The following is a 25,860-nucleotide window of genomic DNA, read 5'->3' as shown; positions in this document are numbered from 1 at the left end:
CTAGCATCTTTACATAGTTTGCCAATATTTTTTTAGCTTCTGGCGTCTGAGGGTTTACTGCTTACCTGATTCAATTTCCTATATATAAAAAAATTACTTTTTGAGCAATTGATCTTCCTATGTAACTCCGCCAATCCCTCGTATATTCCATTCCAGAATTTAATATACGTGACGTCACGTTTTTTTTTCAGGAGGCGGATGCTCGAAATACGATCGGCAGTCTGCAGTATAAATGATACGTAAAAAGCGATGTTTTCGACCCGCTCGACCTTAACATGGGTGAACTTTGTCGGGAGTATGGGTTAGATGTCGATAATGTAATAGAGCAGCTTTTAAGCTACAAGAAAAACCCCGGGAAACAGGTAAATGTTTTTGTGATTATAAAATGTTCAAAACAATGTATTCATAGCAACCGAACAATCTTGAAATGATTTGGTCTAAATGGTTCTCCCGCCGTAATATTTTCTTATAACTAAAGTTGTTTTCAGTGTGATCAGTTCATAGCTCAAGGCCGAACAATGATCTTGGGCTTTGATCATTTTTGGGCTTTGAATCATTCTTTCTGAATATAATTAAGAAGTAAACTTTTTAAGTCTTAACTTAATTATTTTAATTTATTAAAACAACCCAAGTAAACAGCTCCTTTTTCCTGATTTTGAAAGGCTTTATTATATAAAATTAACCGTTCCTATGGTCTTAATTTCATGAAATATATCATTACATAATGTTATTTAGGATGGTTAGTGTCCATTTTATTGTCTCTACCATGACCATCACCATTATTTTCTACCGTCCCCTCTCTTTACATCTACTGTGAGCTCAATAACTAACACATTTATCAGATTGCTCTCTAAGATGTTGTAAGAAGTGGACATAGGGGGCAACCCCTTTCCCCCACCCCCACCCCCCACATACCCCCTCTGCTCCTTTCCATGAATGCACCAAATGGGTCTAGGAATTGGAGTAAATAGATGCCATTAAAGTGGTGCTTAGCTGTCAACCCAACTTGGACAGAAATCTTGTGAAATCGGGTGAATTACAGTAAATATGTAAAAAAAAAAACATATGAGCCAATGCAGGTGAATACATAAAATTTATAAGAACATTCTTACAAAAATTAGGCTTGTGATAAGGTCCAAAATCTTGTGACACCTGCCAAAATATGGGTAAGTTGACAGCTATGTCATGGACCTGAATGCATAGCTGTCAACTTTCCCACATTAGGAGAGAGTCTCAAGGTTTTGAACCTTTTCTCAAGCCTAATTTTCTTGAAAATATCCATACATTTACTGTATTCTCCCGCATTAGCTATCTTGGTGCTTCTGATACATTCACTGTTTTCTCAAGATTTTTCCTAAAGCGAGGTTGACAGCTATGTGAATAGTTGGGGTCCACAATTGCCCTCCATTCTCCAGTCAGTTAGGGTTATTTATATATATTATTTTCTGCAAAGTACGAGTATAAGGCAGTTATTCGTGGTTATTACGTGTTATGAATCACCAGAATTGTATAATGTTATATTTTTCTTTCAAGGTTCAGTTGCCTGAAGCTCAAATAAGGCAAATTTGTCAAGTTTCCCGGGAAATATTCCTTCAACAGCCAATGCTTTTAGAGATTGGAGCTCCAATTAACATATTTGGTGATATACATGGTCAGTACGAGGATCTACTTAGGCACTTTGACAAGCTAGGATACCCACCCAATGAAAGCTATATATTTCTTGGTGATTATGTTGACCGGTAAGAATTTTATAATATAAAATTTTAACATGTTATCCTAGACCTTTACATACCTGTCAACTCTCCCGCATTAGGCGGGAGTCTCAAGATTTTGGACCCCTTCTCCCGCTCTCCCGCGTTGAGAACCAAATTTCCCGCTTTTTAGCGATTTTTATCGCTTCCGAAAAATTATTCTATAGAAAATCGTCATTTTGACTATTTTCTATTAAAATATTTGAAACAATAATTCACTTGCGTAGCGCAATTTATCTAACACTCTCGTGCGATCCATAAGTGGATTTGTTCGTGAAAGCTTTCTATACGGCAAACGCCTACAAGGTTAAACCCACCCCTTCCCCCAAAAGAATGAATATACCCCACCCCTCCCCCCTAAAAATTCTCAAGCCTTGAGATTTTCGGAGGTTGACAGGTATGCCTTTACTACAGTAACAAGCATTTTTCAATTCCCAAGAGGTCCAGGAGCTCTCAAAATTTAATTTTATAAAGGAGCTTTAAAGGAGCAGTCCCATGTTCATTTCAAAGTGAAAATACACCATGGAATCGTCATTTTTTGATAGCAAAATAGACAGCTGAAAGAGTATGACACACAAGAAGACAATCAAACAGCTTTTAGATAGTGTCCTGTAGTTTTTCTATATGCTGGATTTTGGTGACGGTAGCATTCTTGAAAAATACCGCTATCGGTTCAACTGCCCCTTTAACCCCACTGAAACTTAACTGAAACTATGTCTTTCAAAGTTATTAGGGGGCTGAGCCCCCCCCCCCCAGTGCCCCACCCCCTGCTTTAAAACCCTGAAGACAGACAGGTATATATACCACCTTTGTGACACCTTGTTTGTTGATTATTGCAGTGGAAAAAAGTCATTAGAAACAATTTGTCTTCTTTTGGCATACAAGATAAAATATTCAGATCAAGTATTTCTTCTACGTGGGAATCATGAGTGTGCAAGTATAAACAGGTCTGAAAAAGATATAGAAATGTCTTGTTATGTTGTAAAAATATTAAAACCACTTTTTTGTAATATTTTGTTATGTTGATAAGTATTATTTGTTTGATATTTTAGAGTGTATGGGTTCTATGACGAGTGCAAGAGACGTTACAACATAAAGTTGTGGAAAATATTTACTGATTGTTTTAATTGTTTACCTATTGGTAAGAAAACAAGGTTATGATATATAAAATCAGTAGCCATGGAGAAGGAAGCTCCCCCCATACGTTTTTTTAGAAGAGTTGATTTGAATACTTTTCTTGTTTTTTTTTCAGTTTGAAGATTGTTAAGTACATTATAAGCCATCTGCTTTTATTAATACCCAGAAAATATTTCTTATTTGTGACTCACAGCAGCAATAGTTGAGCAGACAATCTTCTGTATGCATGGAGGCTTATCCCCAGATCTACAAGGTCTGGATGAGGTAGGTAACATGTAACATATCAGGGTTGTTGGGCTGGTCAAAGCATGCGGGGGGGACTGGGGGGTTTCAGAGGAACTTGTGGAAGGCGTGGATCGCCCCTCCGGGCCTCCCAGCACCGTCTCCCGTCTTAGGCCTGGGAGACGCGAATCGTCCCTCCGAGCCCCCCAGCTCCGTCTCTATATATCGAGCGTATAATGTTTCACGTACATAAACAACCGGCGATCGCTAATGTAGGCCGAATCGGTTTCACGTACGTAAGCTTTTGGCGACTGCTAATGTAGGCCAAAACGGTTTCGTGTACGTGAACAATCGGCAAAAGCTAATGTAGGCCAAATCGATTCCACGTACATAGATAATCGGCAAAAGTTAATGTAGGCAAAATAGATTTCGCGAACACGAATAATCAGTTAGGGGCAGGTGTTTCGCGTGCATGAATAATCAATTAGGGCCGGTGTTTCGCGTGCATGAATAATTAATTAGGTGTTGGGTTTGCAATTAGACGTTCGTATGTCCTGTGGTATACCGAGCGTTCGAAGGATGGGGCGCGGAAAAGATTACTGCGGGTGGCTAAGGACCGGCCGCGCAAACACGTGCGGCCGGAGGTGCTTGGACACCTATGTAAGAAGAGGATAATAAGAAGTTTTGTAGACGTTTATTCAACGGTGAAACGAGCCATGAGTCTTGCACAATCTATATGGGTCCTGGGTCACGTTCTGAGCACGTGCTCTGTCACGCAACTTGTCACATCTTCCCTCTTTTAACAGTAACGCTAACGGTTGGTTAAAACAACATTATTATAATGTTCAGTGTCCTAACAGTTTCAATGTTATTTTGGCACATAGTCTTTGAGCCATGCAGGAGGCTTCACCTCCCGCCGAGGCCTTGTTATAGCCTGTGAAGAATCTGGTGGCATGGCAACCTGGCTGGGTTGCTGCTGAGCATCATCGGGTTCTGGTGATTCCAGAACATCAGGTACTTGGCTGTTTGTTTCTCCAGTGCTGATCAACTGTCGGCGGTTTCGTCGGTAGGTGGTACCTTCAGTCTCGACGTTGTAGCTCCTAGGTCCGGCTTGACCTAAACACGTACCAGGCGTCCACGTGTCTTGTCCTGGTAGCTTCATGCGCACAGTTTCGCCGACAGCAATGGGCTCCAGGGGCTTGCTGTGCTTATAGTAATAAAACTTCTGGCGTTGCTTGGTACCTATCAACTTCCTGGTGTCCTCTTCAGTGTTGTAGCTAGGCTGTAGTAGGGAACCAGCCACAGGGAGAAGTGTTTTGCATCGACGTCCGAAAAGGCGCTGGGCCGGGCTAGTTCCGATTCCAGCAGTCGGAGTATTCCGCCAGTCGAGAAGTGCTTGGAATTCTGACCCCCCGGATGTCTTGCATTTTTTAAACAGCCTCTTTACTGTCTGTACAGCATTTTCCGCTTTCCCATTTGCTTGGGCATATCTTGGGGATGACGTCTTGTGTTCGAACATCCAGGTCTTGGCAAATACACTAAACTCCGCTGATGCGAACTGCGGTCCATTGTCGGTTATAAGGGTGTCTGGGATGCCAAACCTGGCAAATATTGCCTTCAGCTCCTTTATTATTGCTCGTGACGTCACTGTGTTAAGCCGGGCCACTTCTATGTAGTTGCTGAAGTAGTCGCTGACCACTAGCAGTGTTCGGTTGTCGAGCTCACAGAGATCAGCTGAGACCTTTCCCCAAGGTCGAGCGACAAACTCATGTTGGAGAATTGGCTCCTTTCGTTGGCCACTGCGATGAGTCAAACATACTTCGCATTTTGTGATGTACTCCTTCAACTCGACAGTCATCCGCGGCCAGAAAAACGTGTCTCTTGCTCGTCTTATGCAGCCTTCTATACCGATGTGGGATGAGTGTGTCTTTTCCATAAGCTCCTTCCTCAGGGCTCTAGGAACCACCAACTGTTGGCCTTTAAAGATGAGTTCTTCTTGGACAGTTAGCTCGTCTCGAATATCAAAGTAAGGATGCACGCACTCCGGCAGGTCTGTTTTGCTCTCTGGCCAACCTCTCTTTATAACCTCTCGAAGGTTTTGTTGCACCGCATCATCTACTGCTGCATTTTTGAGTTGCTGCCAAGTCTCTTCTCTCACTGGCATCCATGATCGATGGTCAATCTCCTCCAGCTCCCTGGTACACTCCCAGGCGTTGACTTCGGGTAGGTAAGCTCTGCTTAGGGTGTCAGCCAAGTAAAGATCTTTGCCTTTCTTGTACTTCACATTGAGACTGTAACTCTGCAGACTCAGCAACATTCGTTGTAGGCGTTTCGGAGCAGTCGCCAGAGGTTTGATGAAGATTGGTTCCAAAGGCTTGTGATCAGTCTCGATGTTGACGACTTCGCGGCCGTAGACGTACGTATGGAAACGGTCACACGCAAAAACAATCGCGAGCAGCTCCTTCTCAATCTGTGCATAACGCGTCTCAGCGGGCGTGAGTGCACGTGATGCGTAGGCTACTGGTTGGCCATTCTGTAGTAATGCGGCACCCAATCCGCTCTGCGACGCATCGCACTGAAGTGTAATCTCCTCGTCTAGGTTGTAGTACCGCAATACTGGAGTGACTGTAACGGCATCCTTTAGCTTTTCAAACGCAGACTGTTGCGCATCATCCCAGATGAACTGCACGTCGCTCTGTGTGAGATCCCTCAGCGGCTTTGTGATGTCTGACAGCTGGGGCAGGAACTTTGCAAGGTATTGGGCTAGGCCTAACAGACGCTGTACCCCAAGCTTGTCGGTCGGTGAGGGCATGTCCACAATTGCTCGCACTTTAGCAGGGTCGACTTTAAGTCCCTTGTCAGTTGCTATGTGGCCAATGAAGAGTAACTCTGATTTCCTAAGTCTCATCTTGTCGGGATTCAGGTGTATGTCCCGTTGATCACAACGGTTTAGGAATGCCAGGAGGTTCCTGTCGTGATCCGCCGTTGCCTCCTCGTAGCTCTCGCCATAGCCCACTACCAGGAAATCATCAGCAACAACTTCGGTTCCAGTCAGACCTTCGGCAAATTCATGCATCTTTCTTTGAAACACTTCTGGTGCTGAGGAGATCCCGAAAGGCATTCTCTTCCATCGGTATCGGCCAAACGGTGTATGGAAAGTTGTTAGATAGGTCGACTCTTCCTCTAGCTGGACGTGCCAGAAACCGTTGCGGACATCCAACAACGTGAACACCTTGGCACCGTGTAATCGTGTTGCAACCTCTTCTATGGTTGGTAGGGGATAGTTTTCCCTCTGGATGGCTTTGTTGAGATCCTTTGGGTCTAGGCATATTCGCAGTTTTCCATCTTTCTTGGGAACTACTACCATAGAGCTGATCCACGAGGTGGGTGTGGTCACCGGTGCTATTATCTCTTTGTCCACTAGATCATTCAAGGTTTTCTTGAGCTGGGGTCTTAGGGCTACTGCAACTCTACGTGGTGCGTGTTGTACTGGTTGAGCGTTTGTGTCTAGTCTGATGGTGTATTCTCCATCAAGTTTGCCAACCCCGTCACTGAACACTGCTGGGAACTTAGCCAATATTTCTTCTCTTGTTAGTGCAGCTCCTGGTTTGGGGTCAACGGTGAACACTGTCGCTCCATCTGTCTGCGGTTTGTGAAACTGGTCGTTGTCATTGTACTGTATAATGTTCATGCCAAGGCATGCCTTACGCCCCAGAATCGGGCGGATTTCATGGCTGTCAACAAGGCGACAATCCAGCTGGCACGATACATGGTTTCTCCACACTCTAATGGTGACATGCCCGACGACTTTGATCTTTGATCCCCCATACGCCACTAAGGACGTTTGCACGGGTTTCACTTTTACTAGCTTGTGGTCGTTACACGCCTGCTTGTATATGTGCACTGGCAACACATTGCATTGTGCACCAGTATCAGGTTGGAAACGGATGAAACTTCCAGACTCTGATTGAAATGTGACCAGCTGCGAATCATCCAACCAGACGGCCAATACTTCCTCCGTTTGATATGTCTCCTCAGGATACATATCTGTTTCTTCGACTTCGGTAGCCTTGACTTCCTGTTTGCATCTATTGGCAAAGTGATTTTTCGCTCCGCACTTCCGGCAGTCCTTTCCTCGTGCGGGACACGATTCCTGATTTGCCATATGTTGGTATCCACAGTTGTCACATTGTTTGCCTTGACCTCGTTGCTTTCGCCGATAATTTTTGATGTTGGGTTTCTTCGACTCGAATTTACTCACGGCATTGACGTCTGTCTCAGATGTATCTTTGACTATTTTCATCTGAGCAAGCATACTCTCAGCCGCTCGGCAAATTTCATCTGTTTTCGCTAGTGTTAATTTGGACTCGCGTAACAACCTTTCTCTGACCTTCGTGTCATGTATTCCAAATAACAACCGATCTCGAAGTATTTCGTCTGGCGTAATCGTATCAAACTCGCAGGACTCGGCCAATTTTCTCAGCGCTGTTCTATAGTGCTCGTAGGACTCTCCAGGCTCTTGCATTCGCTGGTTGAAACGGAATCTTTCGAACGGCACGTTCTTTCTTGGTTGACAGTACTCGGCGAATTTCTTTATGACAGGCTCTATCTTGTCTGTCTCTCCTTCGGTCAGGGTAAAAGTCGAGTAGACTTCTCTCGCCTCTTCACCGATAACTGTTAGCAACGTAGCTACTTGTACGGCTTCAGCTTTCTCGTTCAACCCAGTCGCCAACGAGTAGTTTTTCCAAGCGAGCACAAATCGCTTCCATTTGTCAGCAGCATTGCTATTGTGTATCTCCAGCGGCGCCGGCGGCGGTAAGACATATCCTGAGGCCATAGTTAACCGCGGCCACCATGTAAGAAGAGGATAATAAGAAGTTTTGTAGACGTTTATTCAACGGTGAAACGAGCCATGAGTCTTGCACAATCTATATGGGTCCTGGGTCACGTTCTGAGCACGTGCTCTGTCACGCAACTTGTCACAACCTACTGCAAGGTGCACCTCCAAAGGCTCCGTAAGGGCAGCCCTCTCCCCGTGCCGTGCAGGGTCTGCGGCATAGGGACTCAGTCGGAGACGCGGCTGTGTCGCCCCTGCGGAGCGAATCGTAAAGGGCAGAGGATGCGCGGCATCGAGAGGCGCGCTCCGAAGCGGTTTGCGCTCGTCCTATCTGACATCGCAGCCCGCGGTGCTTTCAATTAGAGACTGGGTGGCGCAGGGCATACCCCAACTCTCAGTTAGAGACTGGGTGGCTCAAGGTGTGCCCGAGCATGGACGCCTACCTAGAGGAGATTCTCGATAGCATGCCTGACAAAGAGGCGCCCGCCGTACTGGCAGGGCTGGTCCAAAACATCCTGGACGAGGATATCCCCGACGATGTCAAACACAGGCTGCTTAAGCCGCTCGTACCGGAAAAGGTGTGGACGGAGGAGGTCTGGCGCGAGTTCGACCCTGTGCTGCCGTCCCGGCAGCAGGAGGGCCTGGAGAGCTTAGACCCCGAGACGTACTACTCTCTCTTCGTCGGCGGCGCCCATCTTCGGTTCCCAAGCGTGGATGCTACTCTACGGGGCCGAGACATAAGCGCCAGTGTTTACCAGGAGATGCGAGATCCTGGTGGGACAGGTGTGATTGCTCTAAAGCCGGTTGTGCGAGGGCCTGATATTAATGACGACGGCTCGGTGTGGTGGGTCTCGCACGAGCGAGAGTCTCTGCGGGCGGACGCAGTGCTTCCGCTGGTGCTCGAGATGGTAGACCCCGACCGGCGTTACAGACTCTTCACGGTCGTTGGTAAGGCCCCCGCAGAGCCATTGGCGCCAATCACAGAGGAGGAAGGGCGCTCGGAGCACAAGATCGGTGGGTTGTTAGTCAAAAGGGGGGGGGGGGTCAAATCGCAGTCGGCGCCCTGTAAGGCATCGATGCGGGTATTTGGGAGAAGGGGCGAGAGTACCTCGTCTACGTGAGATACGAGCTTCGCCCTTTACCTGAGCAAAATGGTGAGCCCGGGCCAATGTTTGTGCGAGAGGGTGTGACGCCTTCGTTAACTGTGTTGTGAGCTATGTTGCCGACTTCTTGAGGAATCGCGGCACCCCGCGCTCCCTTGGTCTAACCAAGACACGAGGCAAGATCCTCGAGCGATTTGACAAGAAGCTGGCCACCACGGGGTGCACCAAAGAGGACCTCTTTGAGATGGAAAGGAAGCTCGAGGTAAAGCTAGTAGCCGTGGACGCCCTGGGTAACGCCCTGTGGGACTCGGGGAAGTACGGGACTAAGACGAGGATCACTATCCCACAATAACCACGCCTGGGCTGAGCTTCCGACTGAACCACCTGCGATCGCGAGCGTCCACGGCCTAGACTTCGAGGCTGAGAGGGAGCTTCGTTCGTTATGTCAGGGAGAGGCAGCGCCTCGCGCTACCAGTACCGCCGCAAAAACTCACGAGGCGAAGGTGCGAGAGGTGCTCATCCGCTTCATAAACAGGGCGATCCCCAGAAGCACGAGGGTCTGGCTGTGTGGGCGTGTTATAGTCACGCACGAAGGCAAACTGTACCGGTCGGGACAAGACGGATGGGCTATCGACAGGGCGTTTACAGACGAGACTGGACACGATCCTCAATGGCTCCCTGATGATCACCCAGCCTACCAAGAGTACATCGAAGCTACGCACTCGATGGGTGGCGCAATAGTATCGCTTCAAGAAGTGGACCCAAAGAGAAAACATCAGGCCAACGCCTCCTAAATACAGGGACGTCTGGCGAGCGGCGCAGGTTGAGTCCAAAGTGTGGAATAGCAGGGAAAACTTAGGGGCGCAGCCTCATGCTCACATCGACATGCGTGCGGCGTACCTAGGATGCGAGGACGGTGTCTTCGGCGGCGCCTCGGACGCCATTGATCTGGTACGGAAATACGGCTTCCCTACGAACGTGTATCGTATCGCGGATGTTGCGGGACGGCCATTGAGCGAGGTTCTTCAACTGACCGGGGCCATTCAGTTGACCGAGTGGGGGTTCTCTGAGGCCTGCCACCCCTACACTTCCGGGAGGGTAGGGCAGCACTTGGAACAAAACGAGGGCTGGATCACCACGCCAGAGCTCAAGGACCTGCTAGACTCGGGTGACCTCGCCATGGCCGCGGCGAGGGAGGTGTTGTACAGCGTCGGAAAAAAGGACTCTATCAAGTTCCCCCACTCCGGCCCCGGCGGCGAAGACTCGCAGGGTCGAGATCTCGCTGTGCGTTTCGTAGGCAAGTGCGCTCGCCATGGCGACGAGTCCTCGATCGTAGTCCGCGACCGTGAAGAAGCCGCGTATCTGACAAACCTCCTTGCGGGCACCGACCACTTACTTAACTTCGAGCATGCCGACGGGGCTCATCTGATCCAATACAAAGACGGAGTCCGGCGCTCACAATGGTACCACATCAGGGCCGTCTTGGCGTACACAAACATAGCGTTGCGACGCATGTTGAGGCGGTTCCCTCGCGAAGACGTCCTCCGTGTGTGCACAGATGCCATATACGCAAAGGCGGTGCCCAGTGGTGTGAAGCTCGTGGAGCGAAATCCGAGGTATGGAGAGTGGCGCCACAAGAGGCCTGGGTACGAGTGGCGGCCCGAGGCGGCTTGGGGTCCGAAGAGGTCGGGGTGCTTGGCTAGGGAGCCAAGCACTGCGCCGAGTCTGCCGTGCGATCTGGTGGCCGCGACGTCTGCGAGGATGTATCTAGCCGGCCAGGGAGGATCGGGGAAGACCGAGTGGGCGGTGAGCATGTTCCGTGGCCGTAACGCTGTGGTGCTCACCTCCGAGAGCGACCTCGCCCACGACCATCGCAACAACCCGCGCCTCGCGGTGACGGCTCAAACCTACCACCACTACCTCTGCATACCAGCGGAGAAGCCGATAGAGGAATGAAGACCTTCCGAGCTGGGGCACAAACTCGACCGTCTCGCAGAAGTAATCATCATTGACGAGTGCTGTAATGTGCAGACTAAAGTGCTACGCGCCATCCTAGGGTATCTCGCCACGCGGCCGTGTCAGGTAGTGTGTTGTGGCGACTATGGACAGGTCCCGCCCTGGGGAGATAAAGAGGGGCCTCACGATATGCTCAAGGAGTGGGCACGGGGGAACATCCGCTGGTTCGGCATCTCCCGCGTGCGGCTCGCCGACCAGATAGTCCGCGTGATCCCCCCCGATGACACCCCAGGTGCCTTGGTTCCCACAGGACTGCAGGCTACGCCCAGTGATGAGCTCATTATAGCGCGAATCAAGCGATACGCTATAGACGACAGGCAAAAGGGTCGCACAAAGTACACTGGATCGCAACACGTTCTGACGGTAGACCACGTACTCGGCATGATTGCTGACGCGGAAAAGAAGTGCACGGTCTGTGGTACTCAGCTTCTGCTTCAGGGGTACACCAAGAGCCATCCCCAATGCTTCAGTATCGACCGGCTGGACGACAGTCAGGGTCACTACAAGTGGAATGTCAGACTCACGTGCCTTAGCTGCAATAGAAGGCACAAGCGCTGATCACACAAGGGTGGCGCTACGCAACTGCGATCGCGTGAAGCCATGCTTAGAGTACGCCGTGTAATACAACACAGGCTGTCCGGGTTCCATGACCCTCTTTAGTATTGGGTACGCCTTGCTTGTCCACCACGGGTCCGTCGCTCGCTGTCGGCCCTTGTCCTGAAGGTTTTCCTCGTTTACGGCGATGTACACCTTCGTCCCGACCTCCAAGGGGACCTCTAAGGGGGGCTTTTCAGATTTGAGAGGCACGCGCCTCAGCTTTATTGCGTCCTCAGGCGCAAGGCCAGTCATGCGAGTCTTCGTTTCGTTCATGTCCGAGATGACGATTGGCAGGGCAGTAACCCACTCGCGGTTTGTCTTGCCGGACGCAAGCTCCTTCGAGTACTGCGCACGAAATAGGCGCTGTGCCAGCCAGCGATGGAAAGACTCGGCGAAAGCTTGGCTCCTGTGGTGCCCTGGCTCAGCCCGTCGGATCTCCACCCCGTGGTCTGTTAGGAGCTTCGTGGTAGCACCCTTGAACTCCGTGCCGTCATCAACCATGAGGACTTTAGGCCATGTGAGAGGTCCCTCTGCATAGATGCTAGCGAGTTCGCGGGAGACGGCGGCCGCGCTCTTAGTCCTCAGCGGGCGGGCGGCTTTATACCGTGAAGCAACGTCAACGACAGTCAGGGCATACTTGTACCCGCGGTCGGTTGGCAAGAATAGCAGGTCCGACTGCTGGATACGGTTTGGTATCTGCTCCGAGAAGTGGGCGTAGGTAGTCGGAGGAGGGGGCGTCTGTGTGTAGCCCCCGACGGGCTGCGAGCTTACCCACTTGCGCACTCGATCTATGGAGGCTGAGCCCTTGGGAAGTTTGGCATGCAGAGCGGTCACTCCCTGGAAGCCACCTCTGGCGTAGTATACAGGGCGAAGAATCGCATCGAGTTCTTCGTCGGACATGCGCTTGCCGTTCCGGCGGGCCATTACGTGCGTATCGCGACGGGGGAATCAGTCTCCAACAGGCGGATGCCGTCTGCTTAGCCTTCGGCGTACGTACACGTATACGTACACGTATACGCGCAGCATGGAAAAAGGCCGCCTAGACGCATACGTACGTATACGCGTTTCGACGGCAGCTGCATCACAGCAAGCGGCTAGCTGCGTAGCCGATGGCGAGAGCGCCGGCGCCTATGTACGCCAACTCGGCGTTCTTCTGCGTTTTGCTGGGGACGTAGTAGTCGGACAGCTCGGGGGCCCGCATCGACTCCAGGGAGGTCTGGTTGTAGAGTTTGAGCGCGTAGTCGGTGTCGGTGAAGTTCTGCTTTGCGAGGGACCCTCTCTCGCGACTTTGAGCCTGCCAATCGAGGATTTTTTGTCGCCGCTGTTGGTAGCGTCCATAGTCTTGTTGGTATTTCTCTAGGGCCTTGTCGTGTCTCTCCTTCTCGGCTAAGGCGGGGCTCTCATCGTTCGACAGGAACTTTGCGAGGTAGTTGCCACCAACGAATGCAGTCGCGTTTAGGACGGCGCCGCCAATCAAAATCGCGACAGATGCCATGTTTATGCGAAGCACACTCCACGTGCTGTGTGTATGCGCAAAGCGCGCACGAGTTTAATACACGGCCTACGCTACTACATGGGCAGGATCTTCTGGTCCTCAAGGTAACCCTTCAAAGCGACAGCACCTGCGACGGCGGCAGTCATTTTTGCGTAGTTCATGGCGTTCGCGGAGGGATCTTTGGTGAAGTCCTCGCGTAAGACCTTGCGCCCAACCCAGCCGATGCCGGCGACGAGGCCGGTTATGACTGCGGCGTCGGTGATGGTCTTTGTAATCTTGCTCTGCTGCGTCGTCGACATCGTGCGGATACGGGTGGGGCCCTCGGGTCTAAATGTCTGCTTACTCCATGGATAACAGCCGAGACCCGGGAGCGCGCTCCTTGGTCTGCTGTGCGGCGGAGTCCCGCCGTCGGCCGCTGCGTGCGGATCAGTAGCTCGCTCGGCCCCGGGGCCACTAGCTGGTGTGCGCTTGAACGCGGCGGCTAGCTCCCGCCTACGTGTGTAGAGGCCGATCGATGACACTAGAAGACCAGCGAGCCCGATGACCGAGCTGGCCGACCAGGCAGAGTTGCTCTCCGGGGCAGGTGTGTGTGCCGAAGGCATGCCAGCGCTTGCCGTTCTGGCGGCGGCATCGTCGGCGCGCAAGCACCGTCCCGGCTGCGGCTCGCTCGGCCCCGGGGCCACCGGCAGCTGCTGCGCATCGACGACACGAAGCGCCTCTTTCTTCGCTCTGTTCATTCGGTTCCACTTTGCCAAGCGCCTTCCGGCTTCGACTCGTCCAGTGTGAGGTCGGGTCGCGGGCGGTTCGGGGCTCGTGATTCGGGACGGCAGCCACAGGCGTACGTGCAGGTTCTTGATGCTGTTTGCCAGGTTCTTGGGCCAGTTCTTGAGCAAGTTGTTCGTCAGGCTGGGCACTAGTACTTCCTTGAGGTTCCTCCATCTGCGTCGACGTGCGAACACGCGGTGTCAACTACTTGGAACCAAGTAGTTGGTACCAAGTGGTAGGAGAAGTGGCGAGCTTTCAAATGAGCGTCTACTCTGGGATGGTGGGCTCGACACTGTCCGCGGCTGCTACCTCGCGTTGGCACCGCGCGTCAGCGCTTGCCGTTCCGGCGGTGTCCACATGACGCGCTATGTGTAACGCCCCGGCGGCTAAAGCCATCAAACGGCCGCAGCGTAGAGCTAGGCTTCCGCACAAAGCGCGGAGCTCGTTGTTGATGATGTAGTCGGACACTAGGTCGTTGTGAGAATCGGCCACACTGTCTATCGGCAGCGCCATGCCTACTAGCTTGGTCGTAAGCTTCAGAAAGCTGTCTGCCAGGGCGTCTGTAGTCCGGCTGGCTAGAGCGGTCTCGTATCGCCTCTCGTACTTCCTCACCTCCTCGGCGCTCATGCGTTTGACGTCGCCGTGGGTCAGGGCCTTGCCTACCATCTCTCTCGACTTCCCCGAGGCTACGAGAATCGCGAGTTTCTCCCTCGCGTCTGCTATCTCGGTTTTCTCACCGGCAGCCGGGACGGCTAGCGTCGGGCAGTCCAACGTCTCGACGGCCGGGAGGTCGGCGGCGCCCCCCTCGAGAAGACTCTCAAAGCATTCGTCGCTCATCATCGTTCGACTAGGGCGATGGTATAAGGGTGACGCAAGCAAAACTCTAACTTCGAGAACTTTTTCGTCTTGAGGGCCTTCATGTACTCTTTCATCTTCTCCTCTGAAAGCTCCGCGCCGTAGTCATGCAGGATAGCTTTCATGTCCGCCTTGCTCGGGGTATAGAAGACCACCAGGGCCGCGATGTTCTCGCGGAACGGCTTCGTGATGCTGGTGAGCTGCTGCGTGATCACCAACACGCTAATACCCACGTGGCGCGCGCTGAACGCCAAGTTGACGAGCTGGTCAGAGCGCCTCTTTACGTCTTTCGAGACCGCACAGTCGTCGAGTATGATTAGCGTATTAGTGCCTTCGAAGAAGGTGGAGACAAACCTCAGCAGTATGTCGATCTGACCCGCCTCAGGTACGATGACAAACAGACGATTGTCGCCCTCGCCGAAGCCGTCGTATGTTTTGTTGTAGACAAAGGTGGGGCACACGAGTACGATGTAGTCAAACTTGACCCGGAAAGGGCCACGCAGTCGGTCCACTACGAATTGGGTCTTCCCGCATGACTCGGGCCCACGATGAGAGCGTTAAATGGGACGTTTTTCAGGTCCATACCGCTCCGGCATATGTGCTCAGTATTGTATGGACTCTAGCTGTCCGTTCATAAGGTTCATCTGGGCGTCGGCCACTACAAACACGTGACAGTTTACGCTACCCGAGCCACCCCGAGGTGCACGCCGTCGCGGGTATTGACCAATCGGAGACCACCCCCATGGATGGCGCTGTCGTCCGTCGTTCGAAGGTCGATCCACAGAGCAAATTTGTTATCGCCATAGAACGACTCGGGCCCGATTGCCGGGGCGGCGGGCGCTCCGCTGTACCCCCCCGGGGAGGGGCGGACGAACCGCCTTTTCGCCTCCCTCCAGAAATCCGTGGGGCGAAGGCCCTGGCTGAAGACTTTGTTTGGCGTGCCGTCGATTGTAACGCGAACGCTCTTGATGTCGGGGTACACGAACTTCTCAGAGTCGCGAGTCCCTGCCGTGTATGGCTCCACGAAGAGGAGCAGCAGACCACTCATAGACCTTCGCGGCAGGTTGACACTCTCGTTGATTATGCTGTCCGTCCCTTTGCTAATCACGAAGGTCTTGTGAAGGTTCACTTGCTCGTAGAAGAACGTTGTGCCGTTGTGGTAGGCGGCGGCAGCAGACCGGGCGAGGTTGTCGTCCCTCAGGCTTTCGTACTCCATACGCCATAGGATAATTTGGTGGCATCAGTTCCGACTACTAACTGGTCAGCCGATGCGAACGTGATCTCGAAGAGCAGCGCCTCGGAGAGCGCCCTTGGGTATAGCACGCCGTGGTCCGTCAGCAGAGAATGGTCTAACGGGATGGTGTACCTCGCCCCGTGGGCGGCGCTTAGAGCGTTCTCCTTGGCGTTACTGGTCGCTTTATCGCCAGCCTTGGAGCGAAGCTTGCGCATGTTTTCTGACTGTATGCCCTGCTCCAGGCGGTCCTCTCTCTCGACCTTGGACAGGTAAAGCTCCTCGTACGTCTTGAAGACGTCGTAGCGGTTGGTGTCCTGGAGCGTTTCTCCTGCAAACGTGATTTTCAGGCGGCTCACGAGATTTCGGCCGACGTTGTTCACGACGGTATTATTCGCATGACCTGAGACGGAGAGTTCGAGACCGACCCTCAAGGAGCCAGGCACGAGCGTGACGCCTTCCGACAGCTTTGGGACCGCCACATATAGCGTCTCCTCTGGGGAGGCCGTCGACGGGTCGAGAGTGACCCGGTGAACAGTTCTCTCGGCTTTCAACCTCAGAGGGATTCTGGGTGTTCGCTGGGGGTCGAGTTTATCGCTGACTGACATCGTATACGTATATGCACATAAAGTACGAAGTCGCGTGGCTATGGTGCGGACTGTTAGATATGTCTAACATAGCATAGCACGAGTTATGCGCGCGCATCATGGGTGACGTTGACGTTGACATTGACGATACCTTGCCGGGTGCGTCCGCCGATCGCGGGGTGGGGGACGACGAGACGACGCCCCTTATCCCGTTCGACCCCGACGACGGGGAGTCGATCCCAATGACGAGCACGTCGTCGCGTACGCATGCTGCGCATAGGACGGCTTCGCAAACCGCAGGAACGGCAAGCGCTGAAACCTCGTTCATCACAGAGGGTTCAGCGAGGAGACTCGGTCTCGAGTCCCTCAGGAAGGAATACCCAAACCTTAACGAGAAACTGTTACGGTTTCAGTTAAGCCGGAAGGGGCGCCAAGCACTGTGTAGACGAACGCCTCGACCGAGCAGTCGAGTCTCCCTAGCCCTGCTTTCGTCAGCCCCTCGCCTTTGGGAGGCGCAAACCAGCTATATTGCACGCCCCCGTGGTCGTCGTTCCGTATGTAACCCACCTGCTTCCCACTATTGTACGTCCCACCTTCGTCGCTAAACAGATTGAGGTGGCTCGGGTACTAGTCCGCCGCCGTGTCGTAGCCGCGGATCACGTGCACGTTGCGATACCCCTCCCCCGGGTAGAACACAAACACATCGCCTAGCCCATGGTTCCGCCCGCCTTTCCATCGGAAGTCCGGCTTACGCGGCAAACCGAACTCTATGCATAGACGCTCGAAAGCGGCCTTCTTGTAGGGGTTACCTTTTTGCGCGAACGGGCTGTCGCCAGGCAGGCGGACGCCGAGCTCGTAGAGTATCCTCCGGGTGGTGAAGTAGACGTGAAACCTTAGAAATCCCCTGATGACAGAGGGGAGCGTGGCGAAAGTGGGGTCAGTTAGGGACACCCCACATCCGGCGGTTGCGCACCAGACCGCAAAGTTGAGTTGCTGTGGCCAGTACCCATAGGAAGGCTCCGATAGCCACCGGCGAGACTCCTTGGCGGACTTGTGCGAGACTGCTGTCTCTTTGAATATGTCTCGGACCCTAGTGGTGAATGATTTGTCCTCAGCCACGTGTATCTCCAGCTGCGTGAGTAGTGGGGTGATGTCTGAGGCCGTTCTCTCCACGGGGGTCGCGGGCACGGCGTAGAGCAGCTTTTGCGCGAGGGTCAGAGACCTAGGGAAACCTAGGGAAACCGGTTTTTTGGCTTGTTCGGCTATAGCGTGTTTGAATTGTTCCCGCCGCAACTGCCGCCTTCTTCGTCTCCTCCTCCTTCCTTCGGGGGACCTCGTTCAGCATCTGCCAGCCTTCCCAATCCATGCTCAGCCCTATTAAACACGAAGGCGGGCTATGTTCAACACAATGGTGGTCCTACACGCTGAGTTCACCGGAGGTGAACTGACGCTCTTCTTCGGGCAGCCGATAAGGCGCCCACGCTTTGTGGCGCTCCGGCAGTGCTCGCTGTTTAACAGCTGGTATAATCTCGAGCGGGAGCAGCAGATAACGACTACAGACTCCCTCCCGCCCATCGCTACTCTGCCAGCCGGGCACCACACGGCCGAGTCCATCATGGAAACGATCAACCACGCTAAAAGCCATATTCTGACCGCGAAGCTGGGTCCCCTCACCGGGAAGATCGTGCTCGTGTCCACAGGCATTGCGTTCCTGAACGCCGAGCTTTGCGCACTATTTGGCCTAGAGGCTAAAGACGGTCAGATGGGGGGGGGGGGGGGGGGGGGGCTCGTACTGCCCGTGGGGGATCCCCCACTTGAGGTGACTTTGTCGAAAATAGAGGCCATCTACATCTTCTGCGACATCGTAGACCGCTCGCAGTGCCTCGCCTTAGACGAGCCTTCAAACGTTCTCGCTTGCCTAGAAACCCGCGGGAGGCCGCACGAGAAAGTCGTCTATGGGCCCGGCATCCCCATTTGTGTCGCTGCTTCTTCCTCTGAGTTTGTCTCGAGTATCCGAATATGGATCAGGGATGACCGCGGTAGACGGGTGGACTTTAAGGACAAGTCTGTTCGCCTCGTATTAGAGCTGACCTAGGCCCGACATAACAGGCATGGCGAACAGCGACGTTAGCAGCGGTGGCATATCCATATATCCCCCGCTCCCCAGTGCCCACCCCCCGCAAACGCCTACCGCTCCGGCAAGCACCGGCGGCGACGCGCAAAGTTTCCGACTCCAGGTAATACGTGACACTCAGGCGGTTCTAGACAATGAGATAACGCATTATCGACAGGTGCGGAAGAAGTATAAGCGCGCCTTCGCCGTTACCCATGCTGTGTCTGTGGCATCCGGCATCGCTGCAGGGGCGCTTTCCAGCGCCGGGCTGGGAGTCTCTTTGAGTGGGATAGGGGTTCTGATCGGCGCTCCGCTGGCAGGGGTCGCTGGGCTGGTCGGTGTCGTGGGCGCGGGCGCGGGGGTGGTCTCTAGGGGTCTTACGAGCAAGGTGGCTAAACACGAAGACACGATGGTTCTAGCTGAGAGTAAGAAAAGCTCGATCAGCGAGCTGGTCTCTAAGGCTCTGCAAGACGGGCGTATCTCAGACGAAGAGTTTCGGCTAATACTTCAGGAACAAGAGAGATACAACGCGCTCAAGGCCGCTATCAGAGCTCGACACGGCCTCGCACCGCATGATAAAAAAAGCGGGAAAGGGCCCTCCCTGGTGGCACGCGAAAAGATGAAAAAGAGACTGCGAGAAATCCGCGAGGAGTCCAGGAGCGAGGTGTTCGAGTAGAACTCAGGTTTAAATGCCACGCCGGCGGCTTTGAACTCACTGCCGAAAAACGGATATTCCACGCTCCGTAGGTTGGCGGCCCTCCTCGTTTTCGCGGCCCCACCGCCATTTGCCCCAAAAAGTCGTGTACGCGCAAGTCCTTGGGCTTGCACGCGCCCGGCCTACACCCTAATTATTCATGTATGCAGCCCTAATTATTATTCATGCACGCGAAACACCTGCCCCTAATTGATTATTCGTGTTCGCGAAATTTATTTAGCCTACATTAACTTTTGCCGATTGTTTATGTACGTGAAATCGATTTTGCCTTCATTAGCTTTTCCCGATTGTTTATGTACGTGAAACATTATACGCTCGATAATTAGAGACGAGGCTGGGAGGCCCGGAGGCGCGATCGAAGCCTCCCAGGCCGTTTCACTGAAACTACCCAGTCCGGCCCTAATTGATTATTCGTGTACGCGAAATCTATTTTGCCAACATAGGGAGAACCGCCAATTGTTTATGTACGCGGAGCGCGTTTTGCCTACATAGGGAGAACCGCCAATTGTTCATGTACGCGAAACATTATCTGCCTGATGTATAGAGACGAGGCTGGGAGGCCCAGAGGCGCGATCGAAGCTTTCCAGGCCGTTTCACTGAAACTACCCAGTCCGGCCCTAATTGATTATTCGTGTACCCGAAATCTATTTTGCCTACATAGGGAGAACCGCCAATTGTTTATGTACGCGGAGCGCGTTTTGCCTACATAGGGAGAACCGCCAATTGTTTATGTACGCGGAGCGCGTTTTGCCTACATAGGGAGAACCGCCAATTGTTCATGTACGCGAAACATTATCTGCCTGATGTATAGAGACGGGGCTGGGAGGCCCGGAGGGGCGATCCACGCCTCCCACCAGTTCCTCTGAAACCCCCCAGTCCCCCCCGCATGCAGTCAGCATAAAGGTTTTCTACAATTTAGCAGACCATTTTCTCTTTGTATCCAACATAAAGTGACACTTTTGAAGTGACACTCTGTCTCCCATGGCTATCGGGACCTGTTAATTATATTTATTTATTTATTTTGTTACTTTTTTATTTTTTACCTCATATCATACAGGGTGGTGAAGAGTATTTTCGTGATTCGTGATTGACCCTAAATTAAACCCGTGATTCGTGAAAAGCCTAAAAATAAACCCGTGATTCGTGATTGAATACTCTATCGTGATCCGTGATTGAGGTATTTTTACTTTCGTGCCTCGTGATTTCGCATGGCTAAATTCGTGAAACGTGACCGTTGACGCCGACAATAATTAAAACACAAATACATGTAAGAGATTTCCGAATAAACATGGCCTTTGTTTAGATTGTTGACCTCTTGCTGTGCTAGTTTAATATCCGATGTATCAAGTGTCTTAGTTTGTGTGACACTACTCCACCAATACTTGACAGCGCTATTGTTTTATCTTAAGTATGATTGGTTACATAAATCCAGGTCAGTTTTGACGGACTCGTCAAACGCTAACGATAGTCCAGTCATTTTTCGAAGCTTGCATTGTTGCATAAACGTGGCGTATTTACAAAGATCTCGACTTATATCTTGCATCGTGGATGGAGAGTTCTGATCCTAGCGTCAAAGTTATTTTGACTTTCTACTTAACTCAGCAAGAGAAAACAGAGACAAAATCTGCTGTAGTACACAAGGAAAAAATTAATGTCCCCTTGTCGATCGAGAAGCATAAAGTATTTGAAGTATTCAAGAAACATCTGATTTCATTTACAACACTGAAGGAAATTGCCCTTAGTAAAGGTCTCGGGGCAAATCCCGAAGTAACAGTCGCAAGAATACAGAAGGGAGGCGCCTCGATTGGAGTATATAGTATAAGGACGCAGGATTCGTGGGAGCATGAGTTTCCTGCATTATCAATTGGTAATTGTAACTGTACTTGTAATTGTACCGATTGTAACGGTATTTTTCGCGTCATTATTCATACATTTATATGTAAAAGTAAACAATCATGTCATTGTGTCATAGTTTAACTGTGGATCAACCGCAGCGTTGTTCTATTAAACAGATTTGTCGGTTCAACTGCATTGAATGCACTGAATCTCCAAGTGATTGTATATTTAAATCATATATTCATGAGAAAAGCAAAAGTTAAAACCGTGATTCGTGAAAGCTTCTTTTTTAAATTCGTGAAAAATAACTTCGTGATTCGTGATGCCCCCCCCCCCCTCTTCACCACCCTGATCATACTTAAATGTGATTTTTTTTCATGTTTTATGTTTCAAACATATCCAGAATTGGTCTTGTTTTTGATTCTCTGATTGACTAAAAAATAAATAAAAGAAATTACTCATTATATAATATGATAAAATATCCATTTCTTACCTTTTTAATTTTTGGTATCATCTGGTGAATGTAATATATTTTTTTTTTGCTCTGCTTCAGATCAGAAATCTAGAGAGACCAATGGATGTCCCTGATAAAGGACTGGTGTGTGACCTACTGTGGTCCGACCCAGACGAGGATATTACTGGATGGGGAGATAATGATAGGGGCGTTTCCTGGACATTTGGTGGTGATGTGGTGCGAGAGTACCTGGAAAAGTATGGCTTCAGTTTGGTGGTGCGGGCACATCAGGTATACATTCGGGGGAATGGGGTGAAAGAGGGCAGGCACTTTCGGGGCGGGTATTTTGTTTTCTTCTAAGGGAACAGGCCCAAACCCAGGATTTTTCTTGGGGGGGGGGGGGTGCCAAATCCGAAAGAAGTGGACCTAATTTTTCTGGGGGAGGAGGGGGAAAGGGAGTGAGTTTTCTGATAAAAAACCGACCACCCTTTGCAGTATCCCCACGGGATGTTTATTGTTGGAGTTGGCTACAAATACAAGTCTGACTTATGGATTAATGACATACCACAGTAATCTAGCTGCTTTAAAGTTTTGTCTACAAATAGCACGTCTGTTAAGAACCGAAAGTGAACTTTCGGCCATTGTGGCTTTGTCCAGTTTTTTCTTGGAAGCTATGAACTCAAAACCATCCCATTTATTACCTGCAACATGAAAAAAAACTTTTAATACTTTTTATACAAAAATTCTTAATACAGGAGGAGAGAGGGTCACAACCATGACATGATTATCTTTTTTTTGGTAAAACACCAACCTTATTGTCACCAGACATTACCAAGTTGACCAGTTCCACAACTTTTTTAGTGAAATTGATTTTGATGATGTGCAATATTTTAGGTTGTTGAAGATGGATACAGATTTTTCGAGAAAAGAAAGGTGGGCATATTAATGTGATATAAATACCTTCACTACCACCAGTAATTTGTCAAAGAAACCAACTCTCTTTCTCACCCTGTTTTTTAAAGGAGGAGCGTCATTATGTGCTCGGCACATAATGAACGATGCATGAAATGTCGAACTCCACGCTTCGTTCATACTTTGCCGAGCATTTGCGGGCCGCTGTTGCATAGCTTTTCAGGCTAAAAATCGTTGCTTGGCTGTTCTAAATAATCGTGGAAGTGTTTTAAAGCCAGAAACTTGTTATTTAGGCTAAAAATCGAGAAAACTGGAGACAGCCGTGCAGCTAGTTTTTTTCCTCCTTTACCGGAAGCCGTGCAAGTAGACACAGCGATAAATAAACCTTGCACTAAAAGTCTTACCAATGATATTTTTCTTGTCAGCATTGACATTGACACTGAGTACTCGCTTCGATCCAAATTTATGCCTGATTTGACTTTCAATAGTGATCGCTGGACCTCAGCTCGCTTGCTAAACCTGACGAACGACCCCAAATTTCATCCTACTGATTTTTTAATTAGAAAACAATAATCTTTGAAAATATAACGCTAGCTAATAAGAAAAAACATTGTTCGTAACAGGACCTTGGATTTAGCTTTCGGATGGGCAGTAAAACGAATAGAATTTTGAAGATTTATTAACGGCATTTTCCCCCCTTCTCAGAGATCGATCCGGGCTATTCGTTTCGGAAGGCTTGAGAAGGCATGACGCTCCTCCTTAATACACCTATTTCAAGGTTGCACTCTAAGAATATGTGTATTGTAACCCGCAGTGCTTCATGGGTATCAAGTAAATAAGCAAATGAGCGTGATAAAATATAAATACATGTTTCAAAAGCTAAAGAATTCTTCTAATGAACATTCACATGGCTTTCCAATACAAAGATTCGGCCATTTATACGCTACCCATGAACCACCACGGGTTATGACACATGGATTCTTGAGTGCAACCTTTTTTGAAATAGCCCGCCATGGTGTGAAAACTATTATGAAATCCTTTTCAGCTGGTAACACTTTTCAGTGCACCCAACTACTGTGGAGAATTTGACAATGCTGGGGGAGTAATGTCAGTTGGTGAAAATCTCATGTGTTCATTCAGCATACTGAAGGTGAGTTTGTAATACAAAACACTTTGCCCATTTATAGGCATGAATTGCTCCAGCATAAAGTTTATCCTGTTTATACAGGGGGTAAGCTAATAATTTACTCCCTTGGAGGGGAGGGGGGTCATAGCCAGTACTTTGACTGGATAGTTATTTTTAGGGAGCCCCAGCTTTGGTACAAGAAATTGCAACTCTCACTGACAATCATTCTAGAGAGTCAAGGGGAATTCATGCTCTGACTCTCGCATGCACCTCTATATATAAACAATGCTACATGGTCGCTTTAATATATCTGGTATAAAATTAATGTGTTGCGATACTTTGTTTTCACAGCCTCAAAGTCTACAGGTGATATTTGAGGAGGCAGAGGAGAAGCCAAAGAAAAGTGCCAGTATCTTCAACAACAGGATAGCTGTGGCATGACAAAATAATTATTCCTTAACCCCCCCCCCCCCCCCAAGTTTCAAGAAAGGGGAAGCCGGAAACATTGTTCTTCCGTGGATTTCCTTATATGTCTTGTTACTTTTAAGCCGCAAATGTCTGAAAATAGGGGAGGCCGGGCCCCGCTCGGCTCACCCCTAGATCCGCCCCTGGCAATGCCCCCAATCCAAGTATTTGGAGGGCTGTTACTGGTTTCAGCCTGGAGATTTCGCATTATCTTACGCTTTGAAACATATTTTGTACTTTGTGCTGTATTACCGTACCGTCATCACAACAGTCATTACCATTCATGATGTAAAGTAATATTTAATTTCTATTTATGATTTTTCACATTTGAAAGACGGATCGACAAGATGATCTAGTATTATTTAACTTATTTGATATTTATTAATTGAATCATTAATTGTCTATTTAGATTTATAATAAAGAGGTGAAACGATTTTCACGATATGATAATTGTCTTATCTACCCTATTCTTTTTTTTCATTTTCGCGCGAATTTTCTTAGCACATTTCGTGAGTCTTTAGTTTCTTTTTCCAGGGTATATAATTTCGGGATTACGAAGTTACTTCGGGAATACGAAGTTACTTCTTTTCATGTTTTTTTTTTACAAAATAAATAAATATAGTTAACCAACAGCTAAAATTGCCTTAGGGACGAACCATTAGAAAATTATGGGGGGGGGGGGGGGCAGAATTACCCCAGGTGAATATTTTTTTTTTGGTAAATGTATTGATTTTTTTTTTTTTCTTTTACAATTGGTAGCTGTCAATATTTTTTTTTCAGGTTTTTTTTTCCATTTTTTAGTGGAATGTAGTATTATTGCTGGTTTTCACGTGACGTCACCTGGTTCACTATTTGTAAGGTAGTGTTTATATTCCCATTTTTTTTTTTGCATAGATTTTCCTTGTTTAATATAAACCAAAATAAGCTTTAGTATTTTTTGGTAGATAATCCGTTCTTGAGATACCGCAAATTGTAAGACTCTTGATTTGTTAGAAATTTCCCAATTTGGCCGAAATTGCTACTTTTTTCATGATTTATGGCAACTTTGCTCAATTATATCTCAAGAACAAATCATCTTCCAAAAAGTACCAAAGCTTATTTTGTTTTATAGCAACAACAAAATATAAGCTAACACAAACTTACAATTTGAATTTTGTTAATTTTCTGCTCCTGTCAGTTCGGCTAAACCCAGAACTACCGATTCGCTATAATTCATTCCGCAACACGCGCTTTTCCTCTATTCTACGACAACGAGCTCTAAATTGCCCACAAAGGAGTTCTTTTGTCTCTATTCTTCTCGTTCTTTGCGTCGAGGTGCGCGATATTGTTCATTTGCCCAATCAAATTGCAGCTTGTAAGAGCTGCGTACCGACCCGATTGCTAAAAAAAACCTGAGGATTCTTTGCCCCCCCCCCCCCCCCGATGTGTTCTACCAGGGCTTCATCCCCAAGGTCATAAGGCTCCGAAACAACGTGCTTTGATTGGCTAACATTTCCAGACCACAGTTCATTTCGCGGTTCAAGGCTTTCGATCCGAATCTCGTTCGAAAAGACTGAAAACTCCGCAAAAATATAAAATATCCCGACCTCTAAAATGTCCGGAGAAGATATACTATACTTGTTGATACTCATACTTTCTATTCC

The 25,860-nt window shown here is 49.6% G+C and overlaps 2 protein-coding genes and 1 long non-coding RNA gene across 3 annotated transcripts in view; 2 read left to right on the top strand and 1 right to left on the bottom strand.

Annotated features, from left to right (window-relative positions):
- The first annotated feature begins 167 nt into the window (after positions 1–167).
- LOC5511771 (serine/threonine-protein phosphatase alpha-2 isoform) lies at positions 168–24,659 on the top strand. The gene is made up of 9 exons (XM_001632097.3): positions 168–362; positions 1,534–1,739; positions 2,591–2,698; positions 2,804–2,892; positions 3,082–3,152; positions 21,814–22,005; positions 22,609–22,647; positions 23,672–23,776; positions 24,104–24,659. The coding sequence occupies exons 1-9, from the start codon at positions 276–278 to the stop codon at positions 24,191–24,193; spliced, it is 987 nt and encodes a 328-aa protein (XP_001632147.2). The 5' UTR covers positions 168–275; the 3' UTR covers positions 24,194–24,659.
- The window catches only part of LOC125557110, a 10,223-nt gene continuing 6,565 nt past the window's right edge, over positions 22,203–25,860 (bottom strand). The window contains exon 2 of the long non-coding RNA XR_007305171.1: positions 22,203–22,415. This is a non-coding gene — a long non-coding RNA (uncharacterized LOC125557110). The remainder of the gene's footprint in view (positions 22,416–25,860) is intronic.
- LOC5511741 (lysophospholipid acyltransferase 7) overlaps positions 24,871–25,860 on the top strand; it is a 7,072-nt gene continuing 6,082 nt past the window's right edge. The window contains exon 1 of the mRNA XM_048719400.1: positions 24,871–25,076. Within this exon, the coding sequence (XP_048575357.1) occupies positions 24,886–25,076 (191 nt within the window). The 5' untranslated portion in view covers positions 24,871–24,885. The remainder of the gene's footprint in view (positions 25,077–25,860) is intronic.

Source organism: Nematostella vectensis, chromosome 12 (assembly GCF_932526225.1).
Source record: "Nematostella vectensis chromosome 12, jaNemVect1.1, whole genome shotgun sequence".
Lineage (NCBI taxonomy): Eukaryota > Metazoa > Cnidaria > Anthozoa > Actiniaria > Edwardsiidae > Nematostella > Nematostella vectensis.
This window is presented reverse-complemented; position numbering and strand designations above follow the sequence as displayed.